General features: G+C 35.7%; 2 protein-coding genes across 2 annotated transcripts; both read right to left on the bottom strand.

Moving 5' to 3' along the window:
- Window positions 1-956: 956 nt before the first annotated feature.
- AL1 (alfin-like 1) lies at window positions 957-5,933 on the bottom strand. The gene is made up of 5 exons (XM_059601008.2): window positions 5,713-5,933; window positions 5,539-5,571; window positions 4,875-5,097; window positions 1,467-1,587; window positions 957-1,339 (listed from the first exon to the last, which is right to left on the bottom strand). The coding sequence occupies exons 1-5, from the start codon at window positions 5,804-5,806 to the stop codon at window positions 1,088-1,090; spliced, it is 723 nt and encodes a 240-aa protein (XP_059456991.1). The 5' UTR covers window positions 5,807-5,933; the 3' UTR covers window positions 957-1,087.
- A 717-nt stretch (window positions 5,934-6,650) lies between these two features.
- LOC132186996 (protein SMAX1-LIKE 8) lies at window positions 6,651-12,391 on the bottom strand. Its single transcript, XM_059601136.2, has 3 exons — window positions 11,048-12,391; window positions 9,455-9,698; window positions 6,651-8,818 (listed from the first exon to the last, which is right to left on the bottom strand). Exons 1-3 carry the CDS (start codon window positions 12,238-12,240, stop codon window positions 6,923-6,925), a joined length of 3,333 nt encoding a protein of 1,110 aa, XP_059457119.1. The 5' UTR covers window positions 12,241-12,391; the 3' UTR covers window positions 6,651-6,922.
- Window positions 12,392-24,557: the final 12,166 nt, after the last annotated feature.

Here is a 24,557-nt window from a genome sequence, read left to right as displayed (position 1 = left end):
AGAGTAGTAGTGTTCATAAGTCACACATCAGCACCAAAAACAGAGGTCAAGGAACATGTTGGTTGAAACAAAGGATCCTCGGCAGAGTGGTGGGAATGAGTGTAGATGTCACCTGATATTCAATGCATAATGCATTCACTGTTTGTCAAATTCATCGTGCATGCTCTGAACCCAAGGCAAAGGAGTGGATCCAGCGCATAAAACACCATCAGCTTAAGAGAAGAAACACATGTTTTCGGTTCCCCTCCTCTTTCAGAATTTTAACCAACTCCTCAAGAGTTATTTTATGCTTTCACCTCTAGAATTCAAACAATTTAGAAAATAACAATAAGTGCATTCACATTGAACTAGGCAAAATTTCTCTAAATTTTAACCAAAACAATAAGCCTCTTTCTATATTTAACTACCAACTTTTTCAAAACCCCATACATTTCAGTCTCTAAAACTCTCTACTTTATTAAAATAATCTTTTTAATAATATTATATTCATTTTTTATACTATCTCAATTTTGTCTCTCCTCCAAATCTCTCTCGCGTCTCTCCAAATTTCCCATTTTTTAACATAACCTCGTAAATGAAATTAAAACAGAACAGAGAAGAAACATTGTTTAATCACGTGGCACAAAATGATGTACCCCTTGGATCAATCTGAGACTTCAAAAACTAGCAGCTTATACACACAAATGCAGAACAGAAAAAAGCCAGTATTGGTACTACATTAGAATTAACTCTACCAGGATGACAGAGTTTCAACTCATCACCAATTGTGGTATGCCACTGGATATCATCCAGATGCTGTGAAAACATGACTAAACTATTACAATAAGACATATTATAGATTAATTGCAAACATTTAGCACTGAGCATTTGTGATTAAACTATCATAAAGCAGTTTTCTATATTACACATACATAAGAAGGAATTTGCGTCGAAAAAAGTGAATACGAGCTTCAACCAATGCTAAAGAGTACCTCTTAATGATAAATATTTGATGCTCAAAGCCTACTGCATATACCATCACTTCATTACAACAAAATCAGTGACCAAAACAATGAGGCTAACCTCTCCAAAAGCTTTACATTGGATACTACTGCTTGCCCCTCTTGGTGCTGCAAGAAGGGCATTTGTACTGCTTGATACTTTCTGCCCTGGCAGGAGTTATCTTCACACACTTCCCATGAAACCACCTCTCGCATATGTCACAACCAATCCAAAACTCATCAGCATTGTAATTTCCCCCACAGCTCCCACAAAGGGTTTCACTGTGCTCATCTTCATCCTCTCCAAAACTTTCGTCAAGTAACTTAGCATTGCTTCTCATCTGCCCATCAATTGATCTCTACAAAGCAAAGATGGGTTTCAAACCTAAAAATTGGTAAGGAACAGATTGAAAAGGAAAGAATAGAAAGTTTAAAGGTTTTTATTACTTTCATCCCTCTGGGAGAAAAAAGAAGAAACAATTTCACCTTTGTGCTATTCTTGGCTTTGCTTCCACTATCCATACCGGGCTTGTCTTTTGTAGGCTTCCTTCCAGTTACGACTTCAAAGACAGTGGGCAGATCATTTATCATGCTAAATAGACGCTTCCTGTTGAGTGAAGGCGTATAAAGTCTCAATTAAAGTCCCTAGGACATAACATCACTTGAAACAAGATGCGTGACATACTAGACGAAAAGGGCACAACGTGGAAAGGCACTATGTATCAGAACCAGTGATACATTAGACAAAAAGAGCACAAGGCGGAAAGGCACTATGCATGAGAACCGATGACCATTAGCAGCAATGCCAAGGGTTTGCCACCATCTTAGCTAAATGATTTGAAAAGATATAAGGAAATTAAAGGGACAAGAAGTAGAGCAGAACAAAGAAAATTGGACAGACAAGCAAATTATTCCAAAATGTGAGACAGCATGCTGTTGCATATAATGATCCTAGATATAAGTTATATCATGTGATCTCAACTATCCAGATAATATGATCATTTGGTTGTCCCTAAGGAGTGTGATGGTCTACAACAGGAAGGAAAAAACAAACTGGGTAGAACATTACATTAAAAGACTTTTCACAAGTCTGGAAGCATATGACATGTAGCATCCAACAGAACCTAACTACAACATCATGTGAACTTCTTCTATAAGAAGAGCATGGCTAAAATATGCTTCCAGCAGAATGAACTTTACACCTATGGCTTCTCCAAATGAGTACTTTTTCCCAATCTTTAAAAATACACTTAATACTTTGCACATACATCTCAATGCTATTAGTTTATGAGGATGATATCTTCTTCTTTTTTGCAGTAAAATAAGCATCAAACTAACACATGTAGCCTTATATTATTGACGATGGTTCATTTGATGATGAGTATTATGAACACAATATCCACAAGTAAATTTAAGCAATTTAATTTTTGAAACCAAAATCCAACACACACACCCCAACCCCCACCCACCAAGGCTCATCTTGATCTGCATAAAAGGGGGGAAAACTTCACTTAACCCTCCTGAAGTTGCATCACTTTGTCAATTAACCCCCAAACTACAAAAACTCTCAATTTAGGGTCACATTGCAAAAAATTGAAAGTTCGATACACTAAATTGGAGGTTTTAAACTTTAGAAGGGTATTTGCAAAAGTGATGAAAGTTCAGAGGGGTTTAATGAAGTTTATCCAAAAAAACACATAATGAAAAGTCCACACTTCCCTCAAACTATCACCCGATTGTCAATGTCCTCCCAATGACAACAACAACAACAATAATAATAATAATAATAATAATAACCCTAGGTTGGCCAAACCACCTCCAACACTTGGTGATGGTGGTCGGACCACCGCCAATCATTTTTTTGGGTGACTTGGCCACTCCCGTCTGATTTGGGGATGGCTCGGCCACCCCATTAGTTTTGGGGGTGACTGATCCATCCTTAAGGGTGGTTTGACGACCAACCCTTCTTCTTTTTTAGTTTTTCCTTTTTTCGATATAAGGGTATTTTTGTCTTATTAAAAAAATTATGATAATTTTTGTATTTTTGCTAGCCTGGGGGACATTGACAGAATCTATAGTTTGAAGGGAACATTGACTATTGGGTGGTCGTTCAAGGAAGGTATGTAAACTTTTTCCAACAAGCAAAGAGGAAAATAACAGGACAAAGTAGCCTGCCAATTATTGGTAACTTGTGTAAGATGCTTAAGAAGACGTAAAAGCTTTTTTCTACATATATTCCAAAAGATTTCAGTTTCCCAACTAATTAAACAGGATAATATAAATAAATACAAAAGTTACAGCAACGGCAATGCTTTTCCAAAAGCTTCTTTTCTTTTCCCTTTTTCGCCTGAGACTTTCTCTTATTTTTCAAAAGGTGAATGAATCGTAGAAGAGGCATACTATTAGTTTTGAGTAGGTAACACTACAATTTAGGCAGAGGAACAAAGAAAACAAACTGTCATACAAGACCCTAAGGGTCAAGAGCTGCTAACTAATCACCCTACTGGGGGCTGAATCCACTTTCAGGGCAAATAACACTTAGAGCAGATTCTCTACAGATCCACAGCAGAATTTCAATGCTCCAGCATATATATATATATATACACGTAATTTTGGATGCTCCAGCATATATTAACCGCTTAATTGGCCAACTCCTTGGGTAATCCATGATCAAGTAAGTAGCAGATTACATTTACCTATATAATAATAGGGTTAGGTAATGTGACTTATTAAAAAAAATAGGGTTAGGTAATGTGGTTCAACAAAAGGGTGACATATTTTAAAGAAAGTTTCAACTCTACTTATCAAAAAAAAAAAGAAAGTTTCAACTCTTGTAACAGCACGAGGATTAAAAACACATACAACTAACACACTTGACATCCCTTACCACTGGGCCACGCAACTTCCAATGATATGTGCATCTTTCTTGGTTTTGTCTACTGTTATTAACACATCTGATTAGCACAACCTTGTATCTTTGCCAGTTGTAAATGTGGGTGTTTATGTGTCTATGCATCTTTACTGCTTAGCAGTAAAAAAAGAAAATCCAAATATGAAAAGATGATGTTTGGACATTATGGAGATAGAATTATAGGCAGAGATAATTAACTGCAGCATTGAGGCGCTCTTTCTCTCAAGAAAACTGAAGCTCTTGCATCTCCCTCACTCTGCAAAATGCTTAGCTAGACTCAAATACAAACTAGCCTTTAAAATTGTTATACAGATTACAAGTTTCACGCTTCAACTAAAGCAAACTTCAAGAAGAATAAACTCTTTATGAAGACAGCAGAATACAAGTTCCTTAAACAGAATAACAATTCCAATAAAGAAAATACAACGCTAATCAACCTATAGAATTTGGAGACAAGATAAAACAGAAAACACGTTCTCCCTAGATACAAATCTAAACCACAACTCCACAAGGCCTTGAAAACTGTCATCACAAGTTTCACGCTTTAACCAGCATTAAAGCAAACTTCAAGAAGTACAAACTCTTTATGTTAACAGCGGATACAAGTTCCTTAAACAGGATAATAATTCCAATAACAAAAATAATATGCTTTTTTTTTTGATAAATAAATTGATGAGAGCAGAGGGGCGTAACCCTAGTACACAGGAGAAAATACAATGCTTATCAACCTAGAGAATTTGGAAACAAGAAAAAACAGAGAAAAAAAATCTCCATAAGGCAGGCATATTCAAAATTCACTAGTTAAGACAAATCTGTGGTGTGCAGGAAAACATAAAAACTCATTGGCCTAAACCTCTGCGAAAACGTCGAGGGCTACTAAAGCAGTAATTGTAATATGTAGCTCATCAGCACTAAAAGACCAACAAAACGCAATTCACACAAAGCATATTGACCTAAAACTGAGGTGAGAAAGAACAATGTACCTCTCATTGCGATTAAGCCGAGCACCAAAGTAGAAAGCCACAGAGAGCAACCAACAATCACTGTGCACGGCAACCAACGAAAGCCAGTCTGTGCGCTTCATCCCATCTCTTGCGAAATTGATCCCCAAAGCTGGCTCGGGAAGCTCCGGTGGAACTTCCTCTGCCGGCAGAGTCACCTCCCACGACTCATTGGGATGTCCGTACAAACACAAATTCTCCTTCTCTGAATCTCATAAAACCAAAACGGTTGAGATAAAAAGAAGCCATAGTTTTATAAATAAACCATAAATGCAAAGCGAGTGAAGCAAATAGAACCAAGAAAAAAATAAAACAGTACTAAACAAGCCCTAAAAGCTACCACTAGCGCTCTGTTTGGTTTATGAGAGAATGAAGGAAACCAGAGAAAATAAGGATAAGTGTAGAAAGTGCCAAGCTTTTGTAAATTTCCACCCAACTTTAACCCATTTCGACTATTTCCCTCACTAGTAAGTGACATTTTCATCTCTTCTAAAACCAAAACATCACAGTGAAAGGTCCGAAACCCAAAAAAAAAAAAAAAAAAAAAAAGGTCAAAATATTCCTCATTTGTCATATTCCACACTTTCTCGGCACCCAAACAGAAGCTGAAAAAAAGTTCAAAAAAAAAAAGCCAAAACGAACTAACCTGGATCGCAAAGCGAATAGAATTCGTCCACATCTGGAAAAAGCACACAAACAAAAAATAACGCCAATGAAAATCAACAATCATGCATATAAGTATACACACATTATGAATGTAAAAAAAAAAAAATTAGGGTTTTGAGGAGAAAGAGAGAGAGAGAGAGGCAGTGGTGGGGACCGTAGGTGAGGGCGCGAATGAGGGCGGAGCGGCGAGCGGTGTAGTCCTTGAAGATCTCTTCGACAGAGCGAGGGCTAGCGGAGATGGAAGCCATTTTCACCGCGAAGTAATTACTGAATGGTCGACCAGGATTTTGGGTTAGGGATTTGCATTTTTCACCACCAGCATCGACGGTGTACGGTCGCTGTGTGAGTGGCGTTTTCTGATTTGTCAGCAAAAAGGCGTGCGAACTCAATGGCTAAATGGCTATTAGAGTAATTTCGGTCTTATACGACATGCCGCTTTGCATGCATGAGCAATATAAAACGACGCCTTTTAGAAGTAAATTAGAGGCCGACGTTTATATCATGCACCCACCAGAAACGGAAAAGAATTCGAGAGAAAAAAAATATATCGAAAATTGGACAAGGCAGGAAATTCGGTTTTTGTCTTTGTTTGCTTTGAAATATCTCTCGGAATTGAAAATAAATAATTAGTGTGGGCTAATTTCATTAGCCATCATAAGGGCACTAATCAAACAACCTTGGCCGGTCATGTGACGTGGCAATCTCTTCCAAATAAAAATAAAAACTAAAACAAATCACTTACTCCTAAAACAAACTGTCCCTAAGAGATAGCTCAATCGGCTAGGACCACACTTAATGAAGCGGAGGTCACTAGTTCGAATTTCCATCTCTCCTCTTGTGCGGACATGTAAAAAAAAAAAAAAAAATCAATCTAACTAACATGTGCACTCGATTGTAAGTAAACACAATAATTTTCAATATCCGACCAACTAGAATAGTTAGCCATGGAACATGGAAATGAGAGGCTATTGGAGTACCCACTTATCCAAGTTAATTTAATTATTTAATTAATACTTTAATAGAAACTATGCTATTTTATATTTACATTTACATTTGAAAAATGAGGTTGAAACTTGTTCACTAAATGATATATTTAAATAACGATGATAATTAATTCACAAACCTTTGCAGAACTTTTATAAACACAAATTCTAGGAACAAAATTTAGGATAGAGAAACCAAGACAACTGATTTAGTACATAGAATATAACCCCACAAGCACTAGCCACAGATTACATATCATACACAAAGCATGGCCTGGAAACGACCCAACAAAATATGGGACTAAGAGGCTAAAACAAGGGTAACTAGATGCTAAATGCTAACATTATACATCTAATTACAATACTAAGCTTTCTAACATATCAATTAAGAATAATTCTAGGGGGAAGGCAAACTCCAGGGGCTAGTTCCTCAAAAGTAGAAAGTTTCACAATTGAATGAGCAGTGAGGCTGTATCTCTTAGGAACTTCTGCAAATGCCCTGCTGAGGACTCGTTCCACCCAATCCTCAACCACTCTGTTCCTGTCTGATATACATGCAGCTGAAAGTAATTGATCCATGACTTTAGAGTCAATATCTAGTGAACAGTCCGAGCCAACAATCTTGTGGAAGCTCTTCTTGATCTCCTTCAATAGTATGTCGGCAAGTGCATCGAAATCAAATGGCTTGAAAACTACTGTTTTATCCACCTGATCAAAGAAATCTTGCAACCAAGCTTTGGAGTTATTGGAGATGGAATTGTTGTCAGAGTTTCCGTCATCGGTGTCGCGCACCTCAATCTCTTCAGCCGGAAGGTTCAAATCTAGATGCCTAGTTGACGTCATGTGAGCCCGTTTGGCCATGTCTGAGATTTCAGGCTGCCCCGGAGATTCATTGCCACCGATAAGCTTCCTTTTATTAAAAAAGGTTGGACTGGAGATGTCTTTTCTCATTGTGTCAGACACACTTATGTTTTGGCTTTTGGTATTGTCTCCAAAGGCATGTCCAATTCTTATCTGCATTGGCCAGCCTTTTGCTCCTAATATTCTTTCCTCAGAGTAGTTTGAGGACTCCCTCCCAAAAGTGCGAAGATTTTTTCCCTTTGAGAATGTTGAAGTTGTCACAAACATTGCATTATTGATGCTGATTTCTCTTCCATGTGAGTCTGAAAGTTTACCAGTCCGAATAGCCTGAGACAAAAGATTCTGAGCTGGCACATCAGCTTTATCTACATTTTCAAGGAAGACAACAGACCAGGGTTTCTTGCTCAACTCCCCCGCAAGATAATCAACAAGAGTCTTCCCCCTGAACTTTACATCATAGCCATTCATTTCTTGGCAATCAAAGATCGAGTTTGAATAGATCATCTCATCTTGGGAACTCAAATCCATACAAATGAAATGTTCCCGGCTTCCATGTAATATCTCAGCAAGGGCAAGAGCAATTTTCTTCTTACCAAACCTATCAGGTCCGATGAAGTTGAACCATATATCCGCTCTCAGACTTGCTCCATGGCGCTTTTCACTTCTTGTTCGGCAGCAGGCTATTGTTTGGCTAATAACACAAATGGCTTCATCTTGCCAGCCGACCCTCTGAGTCAGTGCTCTAAATAGTGTCTTGAACTCTCTTGGGCCAAACTGCCCACCGTAGTCAGGACTTGAGCAGGATGAAGATTGAGTCAGACGATTAGAGATATTCCCATTGACCAAATCAACGTCTGCAGAAAGGCAACCTGAGAATTCATGTGAAAGCTCTACTAGATTTTTATTTATAGATTTCTTTGGCTTATCACTAGTGGGAGAAGAGCATATTCCCAGTCCTAAATCTGTCGTCACAGAAGTTGCAGATGTGGGAGAGGTTCCACTACCATCACCCACACTGGAATTGGATAAACTGCGTGGAGAATTGAGGCCACCTGACTCAAGATCTTCCCCTTTTGAAGGTTTTTCCCATTGTTTGGATAGCAAACTCTCATTCTTAGCCTTGCTAACCACAGTAAAAGGACCCCCTGATTGTAATGTAGCAATCTTTTGCACATCCATGGACGTGGATGAATCCACATTCACACAGTTGGTTTCACTTGAAGATGCATCTGTGTTGTGGCTGCTGTGATTATCAGTGTTTTCCTTCTTGTCTTCAACAATTTGAAAGCCCAAAAGAGTTGGAAATGTGTTTGCTTCAGGGAATTGTTGAGTTTGATGAAGACGATGGCATATATTGTCCCATTTCTTTTGTACTCCGGTAACTTTGGCACCCAATACCACTCCATCATCTTTGGTCTGCACTGAAGAGATAATAAACTGGTTTTTAAACAAATTCTGTAGAAGATTCTTAAACTTCTAGTGAAAGCTTTCATTGTTCACACAAATAAAATAGCATCACCTGGTTCTGGAACCAAACCATGATAGATAGTGGACCTTAACCACTAAAAGTCTAAACCCATCAAGTATGTCATTTTGGACATAAATATCACCCCTTATTTAAGACATAAAGGTCACCTATTTACATACTTATCTACCACCCTCCCTCTCCCCTCTCCCCTCATTGAATAGACAAGAAAAAAAAAAAAAAAAAAGACCTTTTCTATCAACCAGCTGAAGCTCTTTCAGCTCTTTCAAGAAATCATATCTTTCTTTGCACTAATGGACCCATTATAAAGGCTTAAAGGCTCACACTGCAAGAAGATGGCAACCTATATCGGTGAACAATGAAATTTCCCTATTGCAGGGGTCATGCATATTGCACATATTAGCAATTAAACCCTTGGTTCCAATGCCCTACTCATAAGAGAGAAGAAAAAAAAAGCCTTGTTTCACACGCCAGTGGACACTAGTTGACAAACAGGAGCATAGATTCAAGTCATTGTAAGGTGAAGTCAGGCTGCATTTGAAGAATTATATGAAAGGGATACACACCTTCATATCCAGTCCCTTGTTAGTGCCAAGTTCAGTCATCTGCAACCAAGAAGGCAAGCTAGATTTGGATTGATCTGCAATTGAAGCAGTAAAGCCTTCCTTTGAAACATCAATTACTTCTTGTTCACACTTTTCATTGCACTGATGACAACGGGGAATGCAGCGATATGAGCTACTGAATGGGACCTTTAAGTCAGAAGGTGTTGAAAAGAATCCACCAAATGGAACAAATGAGTCCATCAAGCTGAAAACATATCATGACAACATAACTGTTAAATCTAATGGGCCATATGTATCCAAGTCAAATTTTAAAGATAGTACAGATAGGTAGTCCAAACATATTCATATTGCTCAAAATCACAACTAAACCTAGTCCTAACAAGTTGCTAAGGCTCTTGCCAGTTGCAACCCTGGCCAACTTTTATTGATTGAGCATACATGGTGGAGTATGAGCAAGTAAGCAAACAGTAAAAGGTGCTGCATTAACAGATATTTTGCAGTCTTAGATTGCAAACGTCATGCCAGGATTGGGTAAAGTTGGAGATATCAGGTGGTCATACATCTGCAGCCAAGACAAGGACTAGCTATGGGTTACAGAAGAACCTGAAAAACTCCATTTCAAGAAGTATGTAAAGTGTACAATATAAGAGTATAACATTAACAAAAAAGCTGCCAAGACACCACCAGCGGAAAAAACAGAGCGAGAGAGAGCCAAGGGAATTGATGAAAGAATTGGAGAGAAGTTAGTCTATGATTATGGCATCAATCTAATTCTATTTCGAATCATTTGAGAGGCACTGCCAATTGATACCCTAACGTCCAACTACTGCAGTTGAATCCTGGACCACTTCATATAACATGCCATACTGAATAAGAACGTTAACTGGAGAAAGAAATTAAACACAAAACTCATCTTAGCTCCTAATTTCCCTAAAATCCTATAATTCACCATTGTAAATGTTAATACCCTAACCAGTGCATCCCTGGCAAGTTACATGGCCAGGTAATCAACTCTAAATGATGTAGAAAAACATGATTCTATATATTAAATAAATTATAGATAAGATAAAATAATATTTAATACTAAACTGAAATAAATATTCATGTGTAGTTTAACACGGGAAAAAGAAATTCCTCAAATTTTGTACTCATACATGATAAGATAATTCTCACTCTAAAATTACTACATATAAAACAATATCCACCAATTCGACTACGTGGGGTATAACCTCACTCCTCCAAAGATTGTGATTTGAAAAAAGAAAAAAGAAAGAAACGTTGGAAACTACAAGCCACAGCAAGACAAGATAAAAATTTAAATTTCAAAAGTAAACAAATGTTATATATTCAGAAATTTGATTAAAATAGTATCCCCAGTTCTTCAGAAGTACAATATGCTAATAACATAATATATGACTCTAAATTTAATATTGCAATAAGAGCAAGGCAATGCAATATTAAATTTCAGAAGCAAACAAAGATCCTACATGCAAACTCATATAACGACTTCAAAAAATAGAGAGCCCTTGAATATAATAATACAAAGCAAAACCCAAGAAGTACAGTATAAACAATAAATCCAGACAACTTTACCTGGACCTGGGGTATGATTCAGCCATGGAAGGCGGCCTGAGAGAAGTGATGGGTAGAAGCTGCAAGTCCCAGTCCTTCTCAATGGATGGAAATTTATTCACAAACTTCAAATACGACTCGTAGCTCGCGGCTGCACCTATCAACCATACTTTCCCAGCATGAAGCTCCAGCAACTTCGTCAGTTGGTCAACGACATGGCTCACTGCTTCACCTGAGGCCTCGTCACTCACAAAAGCCTTCAAGTCTCCGAAATTCACGACCAACCCAGGTCCCAAACTTTGCTGCAGCATCGAACCCACCTCACCAAACCTCAAACACACAGACCCTTTATCGCTATTCTCCGTGACGAACTCTGAGACGTCGTTTTCAATGCAAATTACGTTCAACCCAGAAAGCTCCACAGGCAAAACGCTATCTTTTCTCTTCTCTGTTGCCTCTGTGAAGCTCTGGAGTGCACTGTAGGCGCATACACCCACAAGCAGAGGATTCCTCCCCTTGTTCCTGTTCATCACCTCCCCAATCCGCCTACAGTTCTCGTCTCCGCCGCAGAACCCGGGAAACCCCGAGAACGGAAAGGCGAAGCTCCGACGAGCTGGAGCCGGACCCCGGTCCGAGTACTCGCTCAGATTGCAGAGAAACAAAGGCGGACCTCTGGAGCGCGAGTACCTGAGGAGCTGAGGGAGAGGGCGAACCATAGCTAGCTTGATTTCGGAGCTCCGAAAACCTGCTTCGCCGAACACCCGGCTCACCACCGGGTCATCGAGAATCGACAAAATCAAATGCTGGAGCTCCACTTTGACGCACGAGATCGATGATTGGTTTGGAATCTGATGGTAGAGATGGAAATTCTCGGGCTGTCTCCTCTGGTTCGCTTGGGAGCGCTTTATCGCGGCCATGAGCGAGTTCGACACGGGCGGGTCGTCGGAGAGTTGGGTGGAGGCGACCCGGTCTAACGAGACGCTCAGGCACAGGTCTAAGGCCTTGAATTGTAGGCGGGGCGAGTAGGCTGAGTTCCTTGCACGCGCGCAGGCCTCGCGTAGGGTGGAAGAGGGAAGTGAGAGGAGCGCTGACACGGCGTGGAGCGACGTCGTTTGCCCGTGTCCCCGTCTGCGCGCGACGCCCACGGCCTCGTCTAGCGCGTGGGCCGCCTCCGGAGTCAAGCATTGCCTGGCCACACTAACCGGCGTCGGCATCGCCGGTGAAAATAAAAATTATTTATTCCTTTTGACGTTCGTTTCCGTTAGTTTATTCAACCAAAACGATAATGTTTTAAAAGTAGTTTAATTCTTTTTTAACAAAAAAATAAAAAAGCTTGAACTTGGGGCATAAATTTATGTTGCTTGTAGGGGCTCCTAATTATTTATCGAGGACGAGGAGGAGGAGGAGGGGGGGAGGGGGTAATGGTGGTGTGAGGTGGGGCCTACGGAGAAGAGGGTGGGGGTGGGGCCTATCTGGACGAAACAGGCGGTGAGAATAGATTCTGTACATCACATATCTTTTTCTTTTCTGTGTCTTGGACTCGAGTATCATCATCATCATCATCAACGCCTATGCTTTTCTCTGAGACTGAGAGAGAGAGAGAGAGATGCCGCGTCCACTTACACTTTGTGTGGGGGCAACAATGACAGTCAGCGTCACTCTCTCTCCTTCCATGTAATTTTGATCGTTTTCTCTTGGAGGGTGGTGGGAGAATCAGCTGACATGAGTGAGTTGAGTTGATGATGAGTCACGGCAACCCAACTCAGTACCGTTGCTTTTAAAGCAAGTTGAGCCCTTTGATGTCGAAAGGTTTTAGATATTTATACAATTTTTTTTTTTAAACAAAAAAAAAATTCTTAATTATTGAAAAATAAATAATAACGCTCTTCAAAATAATTTAACAAAAATATAGTAAGATTTTCTATAACAATTAGAGCATTCTACCGACTAAATTTATTTAATTCTTAAGTATTGGTTTGGAATTCAATGATTTGATATTAACCATATCAACTATTGAGGTGATATACGACAAAATCCTAACCGTTGAATTCCAAACCAATGGTTGAGAATTCCAAGAATCTTGATCATAATTTTCTTTAATATATATGTTATTAGATTATTAGATTAGAGTGGTTTGTTAATTATTCTTTTGTTTGGGTCTAAACTCTAAAGGCAAAGAGACATGGCAGATTCTTATTAGTGAGACATTTGGGTTTCAATGGGAAGAAATGAAAGAAAGAAAAAAAAGTGGAAGAATAAAAGTATATAGGTAATAAAAGCGTGACTTAAAACTGCATGGGAAAGAAGATTTGAAGAAAGAAGCGAACAATACCCAAAAAAAAAAAAAAAAAAAAAAGGGAAGCGAAGGCATAAGTTCAAAAGGCAATATAAAAGGAATGGACTTTTTAGCTTATGTGCCCAACACGTACAACTTCATATTCCAAGTTCCAACCAAAACCAAGCTTCATCATATATATTCTAAGTTCCAACCAAAACCAAGCTTCATCATATTCTGTGTTTGTTAACGCGTTTTAAATGGTGTTTTTTGTTTTTTGTTTTTGTTTTTAAATAAAAAAAAGCGTATTTTAATGTGACTTAAATGTAAAAACAGTCTCAACAGTTTTTCAAGTTTTGAGGAGTGTAAATGGTTAGTTTGTGTTACACTCTATGTTTTTTGTTTTCATTATTCTATTTTCAAAATAAAAAATACTAAGAAACAACCCTAAACAAATAGCACAGAGTTTTCTCTACACTAGGTTGGACGAATTTCCTTAAACCTAATATATAAAAGTGACACGTGAACATGTGAAAATCACATATTTTTTTAATAGTAATGACAAAATTAGAATAAATTTTATTAAAAATTCATGTGCATCTCACATGTTATTAAAAAAAAATGACACATGTCACTTTTACAAACTGGATTGAAAATTCCTTCAATCCAGTTTGAAAGAAAACTCTGTCCAAACATAAAATACGCCTTGAAATAGATTTTTGGAGAATGCTATGTGCTCTTATAATGTTCTCTTAGTCCTAGGTAGATATTATTTCTTAAAAAGCAAAAAAGAAAATTTTCATTATTTTTTTAATCAAATTTTTAGAAAATAATATTCACGTAGATAACACCTACCATTTCAAAAAACATAATTTTTGGAGCTTTGAGTTTGTGTTGCTCTTTGTTTGTTTGTTTGTTTTTTTTTTTTTTTTTTCAAAATAAAAATATTGAGAAACAACCCAAAACACATTAACAAACGAATAATGTTTTCGATTGTTTGCTAATTTCTTTGGCTTGAGAACCGAAAATAAAAGACAAAAAAGGGGGTTTTGTTTGATAACATTTTTCCTTATTTTTACTTTTTAAAACAAAAATATTAAACAATCAACTCAAAATACACATAAAATATCTTCTTCTTTTTCAAATTTTTTTTTTTTTAAAAAAAAAAATTATAGAAAAAGTTATTAACAAAAGGAGCCTTTGTCTTTAACAAACACCACCTTGTAAGAGAGAGAGAGAGAGAGAGGAGACACGGTTCAATTTGTAAAGGTTGAGAGTGACGGGGAGAGAAAGAAAAAAAACCCCCCACAAGCACCACACACATATCATTCATCATCATATTGGAGTGTATGAAAGCATTTGTGTTGTTTTTGGGGTTGAATCATCTTTGCGAGCGTGGGGGCCTCATCAAACCTTTCTCAATTCCTTCTCTCACACCCTTACTATTCATCAACACACTACTGAGGGGGGGGTAAAAAGGAGTTTGATTTGATGTGTTTTTTTGTTCCTACCTTCTTTCTTCCACTTTTCCCAACCTTTTCAGCTGCTTTTTCTCCTAAATGCATATATTTAGTCTCACCCTCCCCCTCCTCAGATATGACCTATCCCAGCTACCTTATAGACCCACCCCCCCGGCCCCGGCCCCAAGGCTCCAACACAGTTGACTCAACCAGCCAACTATTGCATTTTCTCGTTCAACAATAATTTCCTTGGTTACTGGGGTGTCTCTCAAGTTTCTCTGCCTTATCACTTCAAAATATCTAATTACATTATAATTGGAATCTCAATCTCAATTACTAATAAGAAACTTAATGGGAGATTTAGCACTTAAAAACATTTTTATAATTTATCCTTTTAATATAAAACTAACTTTCTAGTGTGTGATAATTATAAATTATCCAAAATACTCCAAACGTATGTGTGTATATAGTGAATAAAAATATAGTTTTCTCTTCGTAAAGACACCTACGACATATTGAGATTGTATTAAGAAATATCACTTTTGCTTATAGAAAAAAGCTTAAATTAGTTTTTTTTTTTTTTTTTTAAAAAAAAGTTTCATTCTTAAGTTTTAACCAAACATAGTTTTGGGCTTTTATAGAGGAAAAAAAAAAAAAAAAAAAGCTACCCGTTTTTCATTTGACACGACTTTCTATGTACTAAATGCATATTTTTAAGCTTAACACAATCTCAAACAGGCTTAAAATGAGTTAAGACCGAGCTTGAAAATATATTTTGCAAGCACTATTAGAAAGAAAAAACTTGAGATACATCTGAGAGCCTTTATTAGCATATTGAACAGGCTACCACCTCAATAAATTTTGATGTTTAATACAATAAATTTAAGTGAGGTATTTTTTTTTAATTAAATAATATGTATTTTAGTTCTATAGTTTTTTTTTTTTTTTTTATTGTTGAAGTAACACTATGAATTCTTGTTCAACTTTCTTTATTTGTATGTTTTGAAAAGTAAATTAGCAGAGAACAAAATTCTCTCTATTTCAAAAATTATTAAGCGAAAGTCACTAATTAGAATCATCGTCCATTTTTTTTTCTTTCTCTTGTTCAGATATGTCAGAAAAAACAAAAACCAAAAAAGTGATTAAAAAATTATTCATCTCACACCTCTCGTTTCTTTTCTTATTTTTTCAATTTTTAAAATCATCATTGGATATATGATATATAATACGCCCACATGAGAAAATGAAAAAAAATCAGAAGATGATATATAGCCCGTCTGATTTTGATTTGTCAAGAATCTTTTAATACTATTTATGAAGAGATTTTATTATTTAAGGGACTCATACGTTTGAAGTGTTAGGCAGCCATCTAATTAGCTGTCTATCCCTTGAGCCCCACCCCCACCGGTGTAGGGGGGGGGGGGGGAGGAGAGAGAGTTGCGTGTGCCTTATAGCACTGTCGTTTTCGCATTTATGTTGTTGCCCTCTCGACGGCCAAAGAGACATTTATACATTCTTTGTCTCTCCAAAATCATAGGTGTATGTATATTTAAGAAAAAAAAGGAATTAAATTTTGTGAAAGAGAAAGGGGAAAGGGGAATATATAGGAGGAAAATGGAATCTGGGATTTATTGTAAGATCTCTTGAGCTTGGAATCTTCACTTTATGTTTCCTTTTTTTCTGCTAAGAATTTTGCATTATTTTCCTTATTATAATATGCTCGAAATTGACTTGGCTTTAGTATTCGGTACAGTACTCATTCACCACCTAGCCTTTTCAGCCAATCAACAGCCTCCAAAGTCATCGGCTAGCTTACTTATGAAGTCTATATATGGAGACTGAAAGCAACACCACCATACACACACACCAAAAAAAAAAAAAATCGGTTCAATTATTTATCAGACAAATTCCTGGATGGTTGAGCAATTTTAAGCTTTCATATATATATAGAGAAAGCCTATATATAGGATCATTGGTGACAAAGAGCGCAACGGGGAGAGCGCAACGGTTAATTGTTCGGCTTCTATACCAAAACCGTTCTCGTCTCTTAGATGTCTCATATAGTGATGAGATGTGTATATAAAGTGAGCATTAGGGTTTTGAGTGGACATCTTAATCACATATTTATAAAGCCTTAAATATTCCATCTTGATTCATCGTAACGAAATGGAATTTAAAAAGCATCTAAATTGGTCTCTATACATGGGTTTAGCCCGACCAGATCACATTAATGCGTACGTAATAACAAATAAAATGTGCTTTTAGAAACATGTCAATAGCATAGCATATTCCGCATTAATAACGCTTAACGGGTCTTGCCGACGCCGCTTATATTTTTGTTAACAAACAATTTCTAATAACTAATAAAATAGGAGGAGAAACTAACAGGTCTTGCTGACCCTAAAAACTAATAACGCTTAACGGGTCTTGCCGACACCACTTATACTTTTGTTAACGGATAATTTCTAAAAACTAATAAAATAGGAAGAGAAAATTTTAAAAAAATAAATAAAAAAATTGAAACAAATCTTGAGGTTGCAATAAGTCATAGTCTATAGATGCTAATGGCATGAAGCTAAAAGATTTGGGTAACCTAGAGTTGATGATGTGTACGGAAAGCAAGCCAAAATGTGGACAAAATGGGGGAGAAAATAATCGCAAAGGTTGGTCTGTTAGGGGACCAACACCTATTACCAGTTTCCTGTTTGATGGGGCATCACTAAAAATTAATTTAAAGGCATAATATTTTTTTTTTTGTGTGTGAAAAATATTCAACATCGCTCTCGCTTCGCTGTTGAAAGCTGCTTTGCACCTTTACTGTATAAAACTTTATTTTTCTTTCTGTATAATAAAAGGGTGATGGGATTTGACTTCATTTTCTTTATGGGCCACCTCCTAATGCGCATGAGTTCCATTCCTTTTGTCACAAATTTACTGCTCATAATATATATATATATAGTTCTGCTTTCCTAGTGGCCTTTCTCCACAAAGTTATGATTACTGGGGCCATTTCCGCATCATTCACTGGTTAATTAGTAATCTGGGAGATTATAGTTTGACATATTTTCATTCTCTCCAATCTTTGCTATATGTAATTCCTAATGCATATTATTTTTTGGGATTGATTTGTGTTTTGTGCAAGCGTACACAATATACAAGTTGAGAGTACCATGCGTCATTCTCCTCGCTTATTGATATGGCAACCCCACCTTACGTCTCACGCATATTAGATGCAAATTTCGTTGTTTAAGATGTTGAGCGGTGGCCCATGTGATGATTCGTATAATTCTCTAAGGATTATAGCAATCTAAATATGACATGGGGCATAGTGGAGAAAAAAAAAAATAGAAGAAAAAAGAGAGGAGAGTATACTTTAGTTGTATTAGACTAATAATTAAATAAACAAATTAACCATTTCTTATTATTTTAAGCTATTGAGAACTTGGTGTTAGAACAAATATACTGAATTCGAACCTTATCTCTATCAATTATTTTACAAGTTAAAATATCATTATTGAAAAGTGTGTGTATATCTTTCAGAATGGGCTTATGGCTCGTGGTTTGTGACGGTTGCTGTTAGGGACAGTGGCTCATCATTCATATTACATGTATGTGAAACAAATGAATTCATCATTCACATACAAGTAGTGCTTTTTAACACGTTGACACTAGACTATTGTGCTAAGAATTTTGTTAATGGGAGGAACACGCAATTCGCTAGTTTAGCTTTTCCGTGGCAAAATATTCACCAAAACTTTAAAGTACATACAAGTGTTGCCCTAATTGTGCGGAGGGGATAGATGCCATTGCCTTTGGCACACCGCAATGAAAAGGATTGGCAAAATTCTCCATGAAAAGGAATTCAAACCGCATGACTGATAATTTTTTATACGACTTGTGAATTTAATATGAAATTAACATGTTATATATGGTTGAGATATCTCAACATGCGATATTTAGAATTGAGAATTTTTTACACGGCCTCCAAAACTGATATAAAAAATTAGCGAGATAGTACGACTCAGAAACCCAACACGTGAATATGATTTATCATCCCTAATTAAAGGTATGCAAGCTGAGAAGAAAAAAGAAGCACTCGACAAGGTGGAACCAACATCAATAATAATCGAAAGAAATTTAATGGGCAGTATATATTGCGGGTTGTAAGGTTTAGTAGAAGTGGCCACGAATATTATAACGTGCTGTGTCACCTTCCCTCTCACTTGGCAACTGAAAATGGGATAGCAGTTAGCTCCATCACTTAAACGACATGCATGTTTGCCGCTTAAAAGGTGATTGGATATCACTTCACTCTTTCATTTTTATTTTTTATTTTATTTTTCTTCTTTTCTTCTTTTCTTGTTGAAAGTTTTAGTATGGATATAATATTTGATGAATTTTCTCTCTTTCTTCTTTTTTCATTTTTTATACATGTGAACTTAAAGTTAACCAATATGTATTTTTATGTGTTTTTTAGTTATATAACTCAAAAACACATAAAAATTAATGATGGAGCTAAAGTGACACATCAATAAAAATTTTATTGACGTGTCGCATTTCGCACGTCAATAAATTATTGATGTGTCATTTTCGCATGACAATAAATTATTAATGTGTTATTTTGACACATCAATATTTATTGATGTGGCATTTTAACATGTCAATAATTTAAACGTTAATAAAGCATGTTTTTGTAAAAATACTTGAAGATTTAGTCATAAATCAAATTTTTAGGTTTTATTTTAGAATTATATTATATCTCTTCCAAACAAAATCAGGGTTTTTGTCAAGCATGTCTATTATGCAAAATAATATAATAAAAAGAAGCAATAATGCCAGAAACCACATTTCTGTCAATAATGTGAATAAAAATATAATTTATAGCGTTACTAAAAAAAAAATATGGAAAAAGAAGAAGAATCACAACAATAATAACAATAAAGGTGTTGTGATTTTCCTTTTATGCTTTTTGTGAAATAATTTAGGTACTTTGGCTTCTTTCTTTTTCATTTTCTTTTTTGGTGGCAATACTTGGGCAGCTTATTTGCTATAGATGGAAGTGCTGTTGGTGAGAAGACACTAATTTGAGCACCAAAAAGAAATTGAGACGAAGACATGACACCAATAATAATAATAATTTTCAAAGACCCCGACAGAGAATTACCCCACTTACCAAAAATAAGAGGCCCTCAAGACACCAACCTAAATAATTTAGGTCATAGTAGAGCCAACCCACCAATGCCCACCCCACACATAACCCTTGAAGAACCTCCCCACTCGTATCTTCTTTTCCATATTTGGTACCTATATATGTCCTCAGATGTTTTTTGTACCCATCCATTTACTTTAATTATTTCAATTACTCAACTTAGGGGTACCGATTCCTGACTAAGTGTTGAGTTTGAGTTCAATTTTAACTCGATTCATTTTAATTAAACGATTAAACCTTTTAACTTTAATTTATTAATTTTGTGTCGAGTTTATGGGTTGTGTTAAAAATTATCAATCATTATGTTGAGTTCATGTCATGTTGCGACATATGTATAAGACTATATAGGTAAACTCTATGCCAACTTGTTTAATTAAATGGACCGGACCCTTTAACTTTAACTCACTAATTTTGTGTTGGATTCGCAAGTCATGTATATAGTTGTCAGTCCTAACTCATGTGAAGCAAAACTAAGAAATATTCCTTACAATTTGTTGCTCAAAGAAGAGAGACGAGTATAATCGTAAGAGAGTTGTGAGAGGAGAGTTTTTGCTCCGAATAAAAAGTCTCTTGGAAGGGCCCTTCTGCTCGGGCGAAAAAAATCCCCTCTCAAGTACTTTTGTCCCAAAAATAAAAAAATAAAAAATAAAAATAACAGGGAGGGAGGAGATCCCAGTCAGAAGCAACATCAAATAATTTGTTTATTTTTATTTAAAAAAAAGAAAAAAGAAAAAGAAAAAGGTGTGGGGGGAAAAATACAAGTGGGTGAATTGTATGTGGGGATTCCTATTCGTGAGTAGGAGATGCGTATGAGGATGTGGAAGGGGGAGGAAGTGATCCATGAACTGTGGAAAAAGTTTTTCTTTTGCACGTAAAGAAACAATTATGGAGAGGTGGAAAAGAGAAAAAGCGAAACACGGAAGAGCGTTGAGTGTGAGTGGGTGGGTGGGCAAGTGGTGCTGCTGCTTGTCTTGGGTTTTGCCATAAATAGGAATATATTGTTTGGTGGTAGTGCCCAACCTCTTTCCCTTCAATTCCATTAGTCTCCTGACCTTTGACAATTTTTCCCTTTTTTTTTTTTTTTTTTTTTTTTTTTTCTCAGTTACATCCACCACCATCTTTCTCTCATAAGATTTTCCCCATTCATTATTTGAAAAGACACAACAACACCATTAAATTATATAAATAGAGAAATGCTAGAATCACCAATATTTTTACTAAGAAAAGCTTATCAAACTGATATATAATTTATTCATTAGAGATAAATAAAATAATTAATGAAAATAAATGTAACGGATACCACTACTACACATCAGTTTGGTACTTTGGTAAGCATCTATTGATAAAAGATTTGGTACTCATAACATTTCTCATATAAATAACACACCCATTACCCATTACCCCATTCCCTCCCCCTCCCCCCCAAAAAAAAAAAAAATGACTTAGTAATACTATACACTATATTTTTATTCTACTTTGTTGTTGTGACATGGCAATGCCAATCAACTATATATATATATATATATATATATATATATATATAAAACAAGGGTTAATTCAATAATTAATTGATACTGGCATGTCAATAGGTAGGGTGATAGTGGTGGAATAAAATTGTAAAATTATGGTTTCAACTGTTAGTTGTTTCATAGAAACTGTTAAATGTACACATGGATTTACATCAAAGCCAATCATTTGTTGACGTTTGGCATGATGGATAGATTTTGCGTATTGTAAAAAGAGAAATGATATAATTTATTCATTTTTCAATTATTTTTTAATCATCTCCATAGTGGATGGATGAATTTACCATTGAATTTGTGTGGGTTCTACATGAGTCCACAAATCTAATGGTTGATCTATTAAATTTCACAAATAAAATGAAAAAAAAAATAGAAAAAATATTGATGGGAATCATTTCTCTTGTAAAAATATAAACTTACCCAAAAATTTAGACAATAAAAAGTTAAAAACAAGACAGCCCACAAGGCACCCCTACTTCACGAAGATGGATACCAGGCCCAATAAGGTGAGCTCAAAGTGTAGAACAGCAGCCCAAGCTTTTCTTGGGTTTATTCTTGGAATGTGCACTTCAGGCCTTGATCCGAGCCTTCCATTGGTTAAACCCACATATGTTATATGTTGTTATATATAATCTATATGACGTGGTGATATGGTAAATACTCGTCCTAGGCCTACTCAAGCTCATGGTTACGTGGCATGCATCTAAGGAACCATATTTTGAGTAGTGATAATGGAGATGCTGGCGTGAGTGACTAATCACTCACACGGTTTATTATAATATAAAATATTATTAAAAAAAATTTATAAATAGTAATATTAAAAAAACTATATTATAAAATAAACTGGTGTGAGTGATTGTTCACTCACGCCGGTGTCTCCATTATCACTACTCATTTTTAAAAGGAGAACACATTCCCATGAGACATTATCTACATTCAGTTTTCTAAACACATACTCACTTAGGGATTGGAGGTTTCCCACTGACCCCTCCCTTTGGCCAGCACCACTCCAGTGGTTTTTTTTTTTTTTTTTTGGCAAGAACCTTGTTGTCGGCTCGACCGTATGAAAAATTGCTTCAACATAATGTATTTAGATTATCATCGGACCAAGACCCTTGTTTTGATCTAGATCTGTGTTCGGGTTTCCTACAATTTACTGGTTTAGACTTCCTTAATTAAATTGGCACAAGTTTTCACAAATTTAGACGAATTTTATCTAATTTAGTTTATTAAATTAACTGCATTTTTCATAAAAGAATTCAAAGTTTCCCTTTTGATTTTTAGTTTCTCACAAGCATTTTAAAAGAATCATATTCTAAAAGCAGTTATTTTTTCCATACGAGAATCACATTCTCTAATAATATATATTAATATATATTAAGTTAATAGACTAAATTGAATGAATTTCCTCGAATCTAATTAAAATAAATAAATAAAAATTATCCATGAAATGGGCGATAGCCTCTTGTTCTCAATTAAAGCCCAACAGTGATGGGCTCTGTACAGAATGACTGAGTCCCATTTGGACTAGGATTAGACCGCACTGCTCATGATGCTCATGCATTGCACTTGAAAGCTTTTGGGCCTTATTTTTGTTCGATAGTTTTAGACCCAAAGACTCAGCAGTTTTTTTATTTTAACATTTTACCAAACAACAAGCGAAATATTTTTAATTAAAAATATGGAATAAATTATTGAGTCAATATTTAAACTCAATAATTCATCTTTGATACTATGTAAAATCACTGCTTATTTTAAAAAATTAAGTTAATAGAAAAAATATAATTATTTAATTAACAACTTTACATTATAAAATCTATCTACATACTTTCAATAGTGCAGTTAACAAGTGGATTGATAATAGAAAAAATAATAATAATAAATTGGAAATTGTTATTAGTAGCTCTCATGACTTGTCTATGTTCTAGAATTTGATATTAGTCTTCTTCCAGTTATATTTTTTTGCATATTTAACGGAAATTGGAACCATCTACTTTCAAAGATGCTTCAAAGATACGGGAATCTCATTGCTACAACTCCATTGAATTTGAAACAAGATAATTTTGAAAATTAAGAAAATAATCAGAAGAACAAGGCAAACATGACCACTACCTTATCTCATGAGGTGAAAACAACCTTAGAAATTTGTTTGGCCAACGATTTTGGCAAGTGAAAAGTAGGGTTTTTAAACAAATTATAGAAAGTGTCTCCTTTGAAAATGTCTTTTTAAATTGTGAGAAAGGGGTTAGGTTTTCAAAAAAAGCATGATTTTAAATGCCAAACCTAATTTTATTAAACGCTTAACTATATTTTTAAACATCGTGTTTCCAAATCACGCATCTTGAAACCGTTATTTTTAAATTTCAGCAAAACTAAATGGACCCTTATAAACTATGGAGGCCTAAGTTCATCACTATAAAGTGCCCTATAGAGCTACATCTCGCTCTCATTAAACTTGTTTGTTTTGTTTGTGTTACATACGACTTTATTTATAGGGAAAATAAGATAGGTGAAGTGAGCTAAGAAAAGTGATTCTAAGATTTGATTACATACAACTTTAATAAATAACCTATAAGAAAAATAATCAAGGCTAATATATATATATATATATATATATATATATATATATATATATATATATAAAATAAACTAATAGTCTAAAGAAGGGGAATTTATGATTGAGATTCAATGTTATCAAGCTACCTAAATAATACATAACTTCGAGTGGTCTAAAATTGTCATTGATGGGTTAATCCTGCATCCTAGGCTATTCGAAGTAGGTGGACCCTGTATACTTTTTTCTTAGGTTGTTCGAATTTCTGTGTTATTTGGACAACCTAATAACACGGGATCCCAATCCCAAAATTGAAAACTAATTAAACAATGATGGACAATAAAAAAGGGTCATCTATGGTTATAATGACGTCACTAGTTTGCATTGAGGTATCATGTGAATTGTGATATTTGAATTTATCTTCTAAAAAATTTTAGGCGATTTCTTTTCGGGGGGCTGAAGGGGGTTATTGCACTCAAAATAAACTTAAAAGTCATCTAAATGATCAAA

This window comes from Corylus avellana, chromosome 6 (assembly GCF_965113065.1).
Source record: "Corylus avellana chromosome 6, dhCorAvel1.hap1.2, whole genome shotgun sequence".
NCBI classification, from domain to species: Eukaryota; Viridiplantae; Streptophyta; class Magnoliopsida; order Fagales; family Betulaceae; genus Corylus; species Corylus avellana.
The sequence above is the reverse complement of the archived record's forward strand: the minus strand, read 5'-3'. Positions and strand labels throughout refer to the sequence as shown.

What these genes read in the sequence shown, in the direction of transcription:
- AL1 (XM_059601008.2), bottom strand. Translation starts at nt 5,806, where the DNA reads ATGGCTTCCATCTCCGCTAGCCCTCGCTCTGTCGAAGAGATCTTCAAG. An exon ending in CTATTCGCTTTGCGATCCAG is followed by an intron (nt 5,098 to 5,538) that starts GTTAGTTCGTTT and finishes TATGAGATTCAG; the next exon opens with AGAAGGAGAATTTGTGTTTG. An exon ending in CGGCTTAATCGCAATGAGAG is followed by an intron (nt 1,588 to 4,874) that starts GTACATTGTTCT and finishes TTCACTCAACAG; the next exon opens with GAAGCGTCTATTTAGCATGA.
- LOC132186996 (XM_059601136.2), bottom strand. Translation starts at nt 12,240, where the DNA reads ATGCCGACGCCGGTTAGTGTGGCCAGGCAATGCTTGACTCCGGAGGCG. An exon ending in GAATCATACCCCAGGTCCAG is followed by an intron (nt 9,699 to 11,047) that starts GTAAAGTTGTCT and finishes ATATGTTTTCAG; the next exon opens with CTTGATGGACTCATTTGTTC. An exon ending in ACAAGGGACTGGATATGAAG is followed by an intron (nt 8,819 to 9,454) that starts GTGTGTATCCCT and finishes TCTTCAGTGCAG; the next exon opens with ACCAAAGATGATGGAGTGGT.